This window comes from Protopterus annectens, chromosome 8.part0 (genome assembly GCF_019279795.1).
Source record: "Protopterus annectens isolate FY-2018-M chromosome 8.part0, PAN1.0, whole genome shotgun sequence".
In the NCBI taxonomy this organism is placed as follows: domain Eukaryota; kingdom Metazoa; phylum Chordata; order Ceratodontiformes; family Protopteridae; genus Protopterus; species Protopterus annectens.
In genome coordinates, this window is record NC_056741.1 from 933,440,010 (window position 1) to 933,454,399 (window position 14,390).

The 14,390-nt window shown below is 39.2% G+C and overlaps 1 protein-coding gene across 2 annotated transcripts in view; it reads left to right on the forward strand.

Moving 5' to 3' along the window:
• The window catches only part of LOC122809164 (FXYD domain-containing ion transport regulator 5-like), a 646,566-nt gene that overhangs the window by 294,591 nt on the left and 337,585 nt on the right, over positions 1 to 14,390 (forward strand). The window contains exon 5 of one of the 2 annotated variants that reach the window (XM_044080450.1): positions 10,600 to 10,665. The exons of the other annotated variant lie outside the window; for it this stretch is intronic. Within the exon in view, the coding sequence (XP_043936385.1) occupies positions 10,600 to 10,665 (66 nt within the window). The remainder of the gene's footprint in view (positions 1 to 10,599; positions 10,666 to 14,390) is intronic. 2 annotated transcript variants of the gene reach the window in all.

Consider the following 14,390-nt stretch of genomic DNA (forward strand, 5'->3'; position numbering starts at 1 on the left):
CAATTTTTAGAGGGCTGTTTCAACAAGGGTATGAGTTGCAGAAAGAAAACCACCATTTGTTTGATGACATATATATCTAACAGCTATTCCTGGAGTGGTGTCATTTAGAGGAAATACTTTTCTGGTCTGAATGAAAATGGGAGACTGCTGCTGGTCAAGGACTGTCCAGAGGAAACATATAATTTGTGCACAAGGAGACTAATAAGTCTACTTTGTATCACAGCAGCTTAAAGAATCAATAATTGGCTTTGTTGCCCTCTCCTCATATTATAGGCCATATGTAGTGAGCACCTATGACAATGCTGAGTTGTTAAGCAGTCACTATATAGGCGTGGCATGTTCAGATGTCTGGGAGGGCACTGGACAGCCAACTGAATCATGTACATGTAGCTTAAGTGTGTAAAGTTGCATATATATAATGCTTAAGACACTGGAACATAGAGTCTATATGGGCATTTTATTACTCCAGAAATCCAGAAAATGGGGTGGTGATAAGAAACGGTGACTAAATGTCATTAGTGTTTATCATGAGTAACTTTGTCACCCAGCTGAATGCACTAATGTTGAGAGTAGCTAACTAGTTAAAGAAAGAGTCACCCATGTAATACTAACAAGACAAGTCTCCACATTTGACATATAGATAGTGATAGGAGTGGAAGGAAACAGTTCAGCAGATTAGATTTGTAACAGTAGTTTAACATGCTCAAACAGCATGAGTTTCTGATGTCTCAGAATATTTACAAAACTATCAAGAAAATCAGGATGGGTCACTGTATTACATATTCTCTTCTTAGTAAAGTTCTTATTTTTTTAATAAGCAAATAGCAGAAACAGGAAGTGACAATGGATCTATTTAATACACAAAATGTCAAAGTAGCAATTAAAATGCTTCAATGTGGTAAAACTGGAGAGTTGATGAGATATGTCTGCAAACACTGACGCTCTAGAATATTGCATAAGGATCATGGTTATCGCATGTTCTGTGGAAGGTGGGGACAGTTCTCCTAGACTAACAAATTGGGATAGCAGTATTTCTTTTAATAGTTGGAACAGGTGTGTCTTCCATTACAGAGATAAAACACTTCTGAGAATGTTTGCAGGAAAGTAGAGTTGATTCTGTAGACAAGCCTCTGATTCAGAAAAAGAAGTATAAATTTCAATCTTGGGTGTTGCAGAGAGGATTGGCTGTTCACCCCTGCGAAGATATTGGAGGGGTGGTGCAAATCTGACATTACTGTCAACATGTGTTCTTTGGATTTAAAGAAGGCATATGAGCATTTAGCCAGAATGTCTTTTGCCAGATTCTACAACAGTGTGACATGCCATTTGTCTTGTCAGCATTATGTAAAAACACTTTAATAGTGAGTATAGCATGTTGCCAGGGATTACTCTTGAAGTTCTCTTGTTCATACTCTTCTTTATGGCCAGGACATCAGGTCACAATTAAGGTTTAGAGAACGTAAAGCCTGCAGATGTTGGTAGATGCATTTTTAAGATGATATCACTGTGGACAGTATTGTCCTCATCACTTCATATGGTTATCGTGCCTAAAATGCCATGCAGCAATTCAGTGCTGGGCATTAATCTTCTAGCATGAAAATCCAGATCTCAAAATCAAATTACATGGGGTGCTATGCTCCTGAGATGCACTTCTAATAAACTAAAAATTACATCATCATCATATAATTTGCAGACTCGCAGACACTGTCCTTTCTTTCTACAGACTACATTCAACATAAATATTGTGGAAAAATCTTTCTGAAAAAGTACCCCATACAACTGGGATTCCCTCCACAAAGAAATGAGGAAAACAATTGTTTAAAATGTATTCAGAAAGAAATTAGTGGAGCACCTCAAGGCAACATGTCCTTGAACATATTTAGAATGTACAGAATAAACACCATCTATGCATAATCCCTCACTACCTTTGTTGTCCCTCTTGTATGCATTTCTGCTGTCGAGTTATCTATTTGTACATAGGTTCATAGGTTCATAGGTTCATAGGTTTATACTAGGCTATCTGCCCTAAGGCATTTATAAGCCTAGCCCAAATTTTTGTGGCTTACGCCACCCCTTATATGAAAAAATACTGTGCCCATTAGTTTGTTTTGCCTCTGTCCAGCAGTGACACAGAGATAATTCCCGGGGTAAATCTATGATCTCCCATCCACAGGTCTAGATTTCTCTTGAACAGAGTCAGCGAGGTGCTCTGCCTCACATGGACCGGGATTTTATTCCACAGCATAGGGAGTCTCTGAGTGATAAATCTATCCCTCCAGCATGTCCTATTTATATCCGTGCTAAGGTTTAAGTCGCTTGCTCTAGTGGTTTTGGTGGATTTGGATTTTTTGAGGTGGAGCATGTCCATTAATTCCGGGTTGGACATGGCCTTGTATGTCAGGCACATGTCACCTCTGAACAGACGGTATGCGACTGAATAGAGCTGGAGTTTCTTCAATCTGGCAGCATATGACAGATTTTGGAGTCCCTTTATCCTTTTCTTGTTGCTACTGAAGGCTATCACTGTTCATTTGTGCACTTCGTACACCATTCACTGTCATTCTTTTTCTCTATTCACTATGATTTCATTTACTGCTGTTCTACCAATTTTAAAATAATCACTACAGAATGTTTAGAGTATCAGTATTTTGGCTTTTCTACTTCTTCCAGAACTGAAATAATTACTGTGAAGTAAATGTAGTGAAGTAAATTATACTTGTCCCAATCCTTTAAATAAGTCACCCACTCTGAAATGATATTTGATGACCCTTATTAGAGTTTCTTAATCAAAACTTTAATAAACAACAAACATTCTTAAATTCATTAATCATGGCACGAACATCCATGTAACAGTTTACAATGGCAATGTATCCCGCCCACCCTGACCCAAATAAAATAAGCAGCATTGCCACAACTGATGGCTTACTCTCACTTATCAAAGCAGCATACCATTTCTCACTTTCATCCCTAACCAACCTCCTTTAGTCCAACACTCAACACCGGAGGAGGAACAGTAGAGGGACAAGTCTACCCCTCTTCTCCACCCAACCAACAAATCCATATAAATAATAACCAAATGCTCAATGCCATAAAAAGTAGGAGGGGGTGGGCAGCAAGTTCACTCCTAAATCTGACTTTAACACTCAACTACTCTGACATAAAACAATTTATTACCTCACTTCCTCAACAGCACTCATTCCTTCTAACTTAACACTTTCTTCTCCACTATTCTACCTAAACACCTATACTCTCCATCCAGTCCTAACATCTCTCCTTCCCATGCCCCTAAACTCCCCTTTTCCCATATTTCCTCTAACCACCAATCACCAAACGTTTCTTTGGACAAATTGCTTTGTTCCCAAACCTCATTTGTCCTGATCCCATTCAATTAGTCACACCAGTCTGAAATGGCATTTGATGAGCTTTATTAAATTTTCTTAATCAAAACTTTAATAAACAACACACATTCTTAAATTCTTTAATCACAACATGAACACCCATGTAACAATTTACCAGGGCAGTGTATCCTGCTCACACTTCCCCAAAATAAGTAGTGTTGCCACAACTGCTCCTTTACTTTCACTTGTCAAAGCAGTTTGCCACCGCTCATTTTCATCCCAACCAACCTCCTTGAGTCCAACACCCAACATCGGTGGGAGAAAAGAAAAAGGATAAGTTTTCCCCCTTCTCTGCCCACCAGCCTAACACAGGTTGTTCCCCCCACACTTACCATAAACGTTTCACCAATCTTTCCAAAACAAAGCCAGGTGTACATTGAATAAATCCAATCCACACTCACTCAGCTGCACTCCATTCCCTCTAAACCAAACTTGGCCCCTGTCATCAACGTCCCTGTGCTCTATCATATGACTACCTAAAGTCACTAAATGCCTGACAAACTAAAATTAAGAAACCAACAAGCCAGCTCTCTTCCCATAAAAATGCTATAATTTCTCCAAAATAAACATGATACTATTTCAGACTACACAATATTTATACCTGGAAATGCCCTTTTAAAGTGGTAAGTTCTCTAACATCCTATACATTGACTGTCACTTTGGAATTACTCTCAAATCGCTACCTGCTAAATGAACCATTATAACTTGCAGAATCCCATTTGTGACTGTATGTCCATAAACTCCTCCACAAGCTGATGCCATCTAAAACTGCTGATACTGTGCCATATGACTGTCCACCCGAAGTGATGTAAACCCAACTCACTGCCATCTGACTTAACTGCAGCCCATTTTACCATCCAGTGAATATAGAAATAACCAAGAATGGCAACATCTTTTCCTTGATGAAGAAAATTACTAAATGACCACATTAGCCACTGTCAAGACAAAAAGGCATTTGTGGACCAATGACCTACCCTCTTGATCACCTCTACTGACCTACATTCTCTCTCCAAATCAAACACCCTTCCTATGTAAGAGGACTGAGTTGAAAACCTCTCACCCAGAACCCAAGACACTGAAAAGCCCTTCTCATCATGCAGACAAATTGATTTCCCTTTATTGCCTTAACCCTTTCCAACCAAAAAAACAAATCCTGAGAGCTACCAGCATGAGTCCGCTGTAACCTCCTAGCCCACCCCACCAGACACAACAACTCATTTCTATCCTTCTCAAGAACCATCTGCATGTCTCTTCTCATCTGATCCATCTTAGATTTACACAACCAAATCTCTAGTGAGGCAGAAAATAGTCACATTCTGCCAAACCAGCAACCACAACAACTCCAGCACTTTAAACACACTGTGATACATCCATGGTGCCAACTTCACCCACAAATTATAATCAGCTGAACCACCATTCACTAACTCTAAGCAGGACAGCAAAACCTTAAGCACCTGTCTTGCTATCGACCACTACCTGTTTACCCTAACCACAGCAGCTCTACTGTATGAGCTACTGTCCTGGATTTCATAAAATCCTGCAACCCCATCACCTGTGCAAATATACTAGTAGTAGCCTGATCCACCCTAACAGACTAAATTGCTTCACCTTGTACCCAAGCCCACAGTAAATATTGCAATAACAATTTCTATGACCAAACTCCCTCTTCTTGGGGCAGCTGCAAAACAAATTTATCAAAATTATGTAAAGTCTTACCATAGACTTTCCTTGTAGAAACTGCCCACAACTGCTGCACCAGCTGCCTCATTACTTCAGTCCCATCCACCACACTGGGCCTGGCAGTACAACTATCTCATCCACTGCTTCTGAGAATAACTGCCGGAACCTAGAAAACTGAAAATGAGACAAACTGTCAGCAATCCCATTCCTAACACCCTTTTAACAAGCAACTAATCCTGCCACACCACAGACGTCACCCAAATTGGCATCAATTCCAGAAAAACCCTTATCTCTCTTCCATTCATCCTTCCAGTTGCCCAGCCATTGAGCTGCAAGCCATTTTTTTTTTCAATTCTCAAAGGTAGCAGCTAGTGTCTATACCTTCGCATACAGCACCCACACCTCCTGCCAACTGTTACCTGTTAACATCTTAACTGTACATGTGCAGCAAGACATTACTTGAGGCTGCTTCTAAGCCCATGAAGAGCACCAGGTGAAAATCATTGAGGATTTACAATTAGCCAGGTCCACAGGTGACTACTAATCTAATTACCTGAGGCGGACCTTTTTAATCCTAGTCATGTTTCCCCAAAGTAGAGAATCAAACCATGGCAGCTTGCAACTACAAGGTAAACACCCTAACCAATGACCAATATACTAACTTACGGCACAGGACAGAGCCAAGACTGAGCAGAGTAGAGGCAAAGGCAAAACTTAACAGGAAACACAGCACCACCACCACCACAGAACCAGAGCCAACCCCCTGATGATAAACCACTTGATCCACCAATGACCCCCAATCCAGCCTCACTGAGGAATTGCCCCAACAACCCCAAACAAAAACAACTGGCACCACCAATGATCCAATACAGCCATGCCAAACCAATGGCCATGGCCAACCCAAAAATATAAAAAGAGCCAACTAGCCAAACAAATGACCCACCAGCAAATCCCACAGCAACAACCACCTAATAAAAACAACAAAATGACCATCAATACAAACTGCTCATACCATCAGCAGGTACCAAAACTGAAAACATCAAAACCAGCCATTATCATGGCACCTCCACCAAAACCCAACACCTGAAGAGAAACCCCTTCCAATCAACACACAGGGAACCTGAGAAGGGAGAAGAAAAAAAATTATCAGGCTTCTCTCCATCCTGACTCTATTCCATCCAAAGCCTATCTGTTTAACAGTACATACTGGTCATTTTTGGACATAGTACCTGCATGCACCAAGTTCACACATAAATCTGACTTCCCCACTCAACTACTCTCACATAAAACCACTTTAGCCCCCCCTTATGCTTACCTCACTTCCTCCACAATACTCATTCCTCCTAACTTAATTCTTCCTTCCCAACTACTCTTCTCAAACAACTACACTCCCCATCTAGCTCTAAGATCTCAATCCTCCCTTTCCCAAGCCCCTAAACTCCCCTTTCCTCACCTTTCCTCTAACCGCCAACCAACAAAAGTGTCTGAACCAATCGGTTTGTTTCCAAACCTCATATGTAATTATTTATGCAGCAGCATAAAATATTTAAAAATATTTGTTGTAATGCCATTCTGCCTGAATCAAGGCTGAAAAGGCTCCACGGATAAAAACTACCTATCTTGAATTGAATAATTAGAAAGCTAAAGAACTACCCTCTCATATTTTAGAGATCTAGCAAACTTATGAAAAAATATTTGCAGCCTAGAAGTAAAAATTAAAAAAAAAAAAAAGAGTGCACTGACATCAGAAGGGAGGACATATGGGAGTTCATCCATAAATGCATTCAATTCTCCAAATTTAAATATATATACATTTCATGACAAATCCTAGTTCCTTTGGCTCTCCAAGTAAACTGATAGGAATGTGAATTACAATGTTCTTACAGACACAATGGTCTACTCACAAAATATTCTAGGCATCTTAATAGATGGAGATACTTATGAAATTATTTCCAAAAATGAAAGTAATATTGCTTTTAATGTTATTGATAGTTTTGTTATTGAAAGATAATATTTTAAAAAAGCTTATGTTTTAGGCTTAAGAAGCCTATTGCACCTTTGTTTTTTTTTCAAATAACGTTTTACTGAATATTTTCTCACATAAAATACAAGCAGAGAGCTAAACAAGATGTAACTATGGTACAGCTGAATGTTACGGAATGCTTACCACGAGGAAGTTATTCAATAGATAATACACACTTTGCTAAATAACATTCGAAATAGCTAGGAATACAGTACTGGATAAACACACGAAATGGTTATGTTATATGTTAGTCATGGTAATATTATTTTAACATTTCACTTGTAAATTATAGTGATAAATGAGAGAATATTTAGAAGTATAACACCAACCTATAGAAAAAGTCAGTCTACTCTATTAAACCTTATCTACATATTTACAAAAAACTGTCACCTTAGACAATGCTATTACTACTCCCAACTAAGAGATGTGTTTACTATGTTTGTTTTATTAGCACTTGTCTTGCAATTTATGATAATATATCAATTAATGTGTTGCAGTAATTCTGATAATATGTTTGGTTCTTCTGACTTTTTGTATAAAGTTTCTTAGCCAATATATGTTTTTGGCTATGCTTTTGTATTCTGACCAGGTTAGTCTTGATATGTCTATCCAGTCCTTTGCTATGTAAGATTTTAATAGGGTGCATGGTGTTATTATTATGTGGTTAAAGAAATTATGATTCTTGCTTTTGAATATATGCAGTATTGCTGTCTCCCATGATAGAGTGAATTTTGAAGAGCCTGATTTGTCTAAGAGTAATCTTAGTGAGCACCAGAGTTTATAAACTGTTTTGCAGCTCCAGAAGATGTGGAGGATATCTGCCCCTTTATTAGGGCAGAAGGGACAGTAAAGTGACTTAGATCCACTGGACATATTTGAAGATTTGAAACTAAAATCATTTTTACATTTCGAACATTTTATGTGAATGGTGTTTTTTTTTTTAATATTGCTGCACAAAGTAAAATTTTACTCAGCTGCACTTTTGGTCACAATAAAAAAGGAATACCCAACAGAGATGAATGACAACACAAGTTAGCAGTGGCAAAGCTGAAGAGTTATATAACAGATATGTAATCATGGCTTTTTGTTGTAATACCAGAAGGTTTAAGGAAATTATGACAAATAATTAGAATGTGACACTGATCTCTATTTTTTCTTAAAAATATATTAGAGAATACTATCAATTTTATTTGTAAAAGGGTAGAAATGTTAAAAACCTTCCCAAAATTGGTAACTCCATTTTCAATACCGAGTTGCATAAGAATAATAAAGAAAACTCATTTCAAACTAGGAAAGTTGTACCGTCACAAACTTTATCAGGGCAACCACACCAAAATCAAATTGGCCACTATGCTACTCATCCCTTTCCTATTATATGGCAGTGCCATTTTTACAAACCTTCACTCATCACTGAGCAATAAACTACAATCCTGCAATTTTAAAATAGCAAAATATGACTCAGGTAAGCCCAACCATTCCCACCATTGCCAGGCCATCTCAGAATTGAACTGGGTTGACTTTTCCTACAATCTTAACTATACCTAACTAACTCTAACACATAAACATATACTCCAACAAGAACCCTTAGATCCTCCAACAAAATGCTTTTAAATGTAATCAAACCTAACAAAAGAGCTGGACAAAGCTTATACACCCATTGCATAGCTAAACTCTGGAATTCCCTACCCTCCCACATAACCAAAATGGATGGCTTAAAAATATTTAAATCAGAACTAAAAAGCCTCTACCTAGATAACCCTCACTGCACCTGTAATACCAACAAGCCACCTTAAATTTCTTCTGTAATACTTAGAAAATTAAGATACCATATGGCAAACCACATACTGAATGGCAGTCAAATCTGAGCGAAATTCAAGTATATCCTTAGACATCTGCTGTAACATGTTCTCTGCATTTATTTGACTAATTCTCTATCCGGTTTTTAATGATAACTCATAGCAGCTGAAATTGTCCTGTCCCACATGAAACCTTTTGCTTACTAATATTGTTAAAACTGTAATTTTCAAAAGTCAGTTTTCCAAAACATATGTAACATCGGTACTATTTTTTGTCATAACTGTAATTGCTTTGTGGAACTTCTCTCCCTGGGCTTCCACTGAAAATGGGTTAATTTGACCCAGTGGACTTTCCCGGTCAACAAATGTCAATAAATAAATAATAAAATAAAAAAAATAATAAGATGTATAAATGTAGAACCTGCCCATTTTGCTTATTAATAAATGTTTGTGATAGAGTAAAGGTGATAAATTAGCCCCCAAGGAACATTCATTGCAAAGGAAAATTCAACTGTAATATCATGGGGCTGGTATACTTACAATGTGCCAGTTATGTCCAGCATTATATGTCAGCAAGAGCAAAAGACGTTCAAAATGACAAAGTTCTAAACACCTCCTTAGCATTCAAAGGCTAGACTTAAGCATTGCTCTGTAAATCATACCATTGTATACAGCAAATTTAAAAAGTTATTCTTTTTCTGGAGAAAGTGTTTCCATTAGTTGGGGGGTCATGAAAGTAGGCTGGAAACTTAAGAAGTATACTGGCACTCAAGCGCTCAATCTGTTTTAACTGTTTGTGAGTTCAACAATTAAGTCTTGGCGAGTGATTTCTAGTGGCGGCAGTGGTTTTACAACTTTATAAATGTAGCTGGTTTGAATGACAACATCTCTATCAAATGCACTTTGACATTACAGTTAATTTATTAACTTTACAAGTTTATAGTTTCCTATATATGGTTATATTTATGATTGTTATTTTCATGAACTTATTTGTTTACATACAAAAGATCATGGTGTCATTGATTCATATGAGAGGAAGTGATTATTTAAACTGGGTTATTTAGTGTTTTTTTATTGTGAAAAAATCTGATGTTTTATCATGTCCAAAGCGTTAAATAAATTTTCATTAAATATCAAGTTGTGATCAAGTTTGTGTTCTGTTTGCAAATAAATAAGTGCAGAATAAAAAGGTTTTACTAACTCACCCAAGAAGAAGGAATGAATGGGTCCAGAATATCATGCTCTGCTTACAATTATTGTTCCGTGTACTGATAGGCCCGTCTGTTAATTGTCTTAACCATATAGGGTTAGGAGCAAAATGTTTACACCATTCATTATGTTAAGCCTGATTGCTGCAATACAATTATCTAAAGAGTAAATGCGAACCTACTGTCTCTTTATTTATATGCCCTGGAGGGAATATTTAAATATTTCAGGAGCTAGTTGAATAGAAATGTTTCATATTTTCTTTCTCAATTTGCACTCCTTGAGAGAAATTATTCTTCTGTTAGCCACTGGTCCAGCCAAATGTTTCGCTATGGATATCTGATCATATGGCTATGCACTTCAACGTTTCTTGCCACAAGTGACTTTTCTGAACAGTGAATAAACTGTGCATTTTCTGTTCTTCATTCAGCACAGCTTTATGCCAATGTCTCTCCAGTGTAATAGATTAATTATTCTACTTCTCCATCTCTTCCAGAATCAAATAGTTACCTTACATCAGCTAAGCCAAAAGATTCTGCAGAACACTCTACAGCTGCTAAAGGTAACAGTCAACTGTGTGTTTTTCATGAAAATGTCAGGGAACATAAAGATGGGATACAAGTCAACTACTTCTTGCAAAGGTGATGTAATGCAGTTCTGTTTCAAAAGGCTAAACATGCATAACAAAACATCAGTTCCTGTGAAAATATATAAAGAGAAATCCAAAAACATCCTTCGTACCACAACAGTAAGGTGAGCAGGATGACACAGATGCTATGAAATGTAGAAGAGTCAAATCAATCCAAACTATATGATAAACACTGATGGTCCTGCTTTGAGGGCATTCACATTGCACTTAGTCTCAGAAACAGGTGTGTTTGAAGTGACAATATTAAAAGCCAGCTTCACACCAGGAATGCCAGTAACCATACTGTCTGAATTACACTGGTTCTATAGCTCCCTCTTCATCATCTCTGGTATCATCAATTCTGATTTAATGAATCACATTGAATTATGGTCTATTTTAAATATAGGTCTACACAATCTTCTCTTTTAGCTGTTCCCATTAGAGGTCACCACAGCGGATCATCTGTTTCCATTTCTTCCAGTCCTCTGCATCATGCTCTGTCACACCAATGACCTGCATGTCCTCTTTCACCGCATCCATGAACCTAATCTTAGGCCTTCCTCTTTTCCTCTTACCTGGCAGCTCCATCCTTAAAATCCTTTTCCCAATATACCTAGCCTCCCTCCTCAGCACATGTCCAAACCAATACAATCTCACCTCTCTGGCTTTGTCTCCAAACTGTCCAACCTCAGCTGACCCTCTAATATACTGATTCCTAATCCTGTCCATCCTCATCACATCCAGTGCAAATCTTAACATATTTAACTCTGCCATGTCCAGCTCTGACGCTTGCCTTTTCCCTCTCATTCACACACATATATTCTGTCTTAGTCCTGCTGACCTTCATTCCTCTCCTCTCTAGAGCATATCTCCACCTATCTGGGTCCCTACTCTCACTACAAATCACAATGTCATCTGAAAACATCATAGTCCACAGGGCCTCCTGTCTGATCTCGTCTGTCAACCTGTCCATCAACACTGCAAACATAATCCCACCTCTACCTTAAATGCATCTGTCACTCCCACTGCAGACCTCACCACTGTTACACTATCCTTGTACATATCCTGTACCACTCTTACATACTTCTCTGCCACTCCTGACTTCCTCATACAATACCACAACTCCTCTCTAGGCACCCTGTCATATGCTTTCTCTAAGTCCACAAAGACACAACGCAACTCCTTCTGACCTTCTCTATATTTCTCCATCAACAAACTCAGAGCAAACATCGCATCTGTAGTACTCTTTCTTGGCATGAAACCATACTGCTGATCACTAATCATCACCTCCCTTCTTAACCTAGCTTCCACTACTGTTTCCCATAACATCAAGCTGTGACAGATCAGTTTTATACCCCTGTAGTTACTATACCTCTGCACATCACCCTTATTCTTAAAGATAGGTACCAAAACACTTTTTCTCCACTCCTCAGGCATCCCCTGACTTTCCAAGATATCATTAAATAATCTGGTTAAAAACTCCACTGCAATTTTGCCTAAGCACCTCCATGCTTCCATTGGTATGTCATTCGGGCCAACAGCCTTTCCATTCTTCATTCTCTTCATAGCTATTCTTACTTCCTCCTTGCTAATCTGTTTCACTTCCTGATTCACTATCCCCACATCATCCAATGTTTTCTCTCTCTCTCATTCTCTTCATTCATCAGCCCCTCAAAGTACTCTTTCCATCTGCTCAACACACTCTCCTCACTTGTGAGTAAGTTTCCCTCACTATCCCTTACCTGCTGCACATCTTTCCCAGCTCGGTCCCTCTGTCTAGCCAATTGGTGCAGGTCCTTTTCTCCCTTCTTAGTGTCCAACCTTCCATACATCTCTGCATACGCCTTATCCTTAGCCTTTGCTCCTTCTTGCTTTGCCATGTGCCTCATCTCCTTACACTCATGTCTACTTTCTTCATCTCTTTGACAATCCCACTTCTTCTTCACCAGCCTCTTCCTCTGTATACTCTCCTGTACTTCCTTATTCCACCAACAGGTCTCCTTGTCCTCCTTCCTCTGTCCAGATGTCATATCAAGCACCTTTCTAGCAGTCTTCCTTACAAGCTCTGCTGTAGTTACCCAGCTATTCGGTAACTCTTCACTGCCCCCCAATGCCTGTCTTAGCTCTTCCCTGAACTCGACCTCACAATCACCCTTTTTCAACTTCCACCATTTAATCCTTGGCACCCCTCTTGCAGTCCTCCTCCTCTTCTTGATCACCAACATCATCCTACAGACCACCATTCTATGCTGCCTAACTACACTTTCCCCTGTCACCACTTTACAGTCTCTAATCTCCTTCAGACTGGCCCTCCTGCATAGGATATAATCCACCTGTGTCATCTTCCTCCATTCTTATATGTCACCCTATGCTCCTCCCTCTTCTTAAACTACATATTCATCACAGTCATGTCCATCCTTTTCACAAAATCCACTATCATTTGACCTTCTGCATTCCTCTCCTTAACACCATACCTACCCATCACTTCCTCATCCCCTCTGTTCCCTTCACCAACATGCCAGTTGAAATCCACTCCAATCACCAGTGTCTCACCCTTGGGTACACTCACCACCACTTCATCCCGCTAACTCCAAAATTTTTCTTTCTCATCCGTCACACACCCAACTTGCGGAGCGTATGCACTAACAACATTCATCATTACACCATCAATTTTCAGCTTCATAAACATCGTTCTATCTGACACTCTTTTTCACCTCCAAAACACTCTTGGCATACTGTTCCTTCAGGATAACCCCTACACCATTTCTCCTGCCATCCACACCATAATAGAACAATTTGAACCCTCCTCCTATACACCTAGCCTTACTCCCCTTCCATCTGGTCTCTTGCATGCACAATAGATCAACCGTCCTTCTCTATATCATATCAGCTAGCTCTCTCCCTATACCAGTCATACTGCCAACATTCAAAGTTCTTACCCTCACTACTACACTCCTAACCTTCCTCCTCTCTTCCTGCCTTCGGGCATGCCTTCCACTATTCTTCTGATTCGGCCAACAGTAGCATAATTTCTGCCAGCACCCTGTTGGCTAACAGTACTAGTGGTGGTCATTGTTAACCCGGGCCTCGATTGATCCCATGTGGAAATTTGTATTGTTGTCTGCATATGTCATTTGGCAGAGATTTTACACTGGATGCCCTTCCTGATGTAACCCTCCTCATTTATCCTGGCTTGGGACCAGCACAAAGAAATGCACTGGCTTGTGCATCCCCAGTGGCTGGATTTAGGTCTACACAGTACATTGAACAAAGTAAAAACAGTATGCATGTTTTGTAGGAGACTGCACCTCTCTGTATTTCCCCATGATAATTTTCTTTCCACAAACTCCTACATTTAGGCACCTTAATTTCAGTTTGCAAAACAGATTTAATTTGTGCTTGTTGTTGTTGTTGTGTCTTTCGGCTTTTCCTGGTTAGGGGTCGCCACAGCAGAACTCCGGTCCGCTAATGATTGGCAGTAGATTTTTACATACCGAGTTGCCAGCTCTGATGCACAACCTTCAACGAAGGTACGCCCATTCACGCATGTCTCCACGCAGAAGACGCTCAAGCTGAGAATCGAACCGGATAGCGTCTTACTGTGAGGTGACAATGCTACCGCAGCATGCAAATTGGATTTAATATGCATGAGTTTAGGG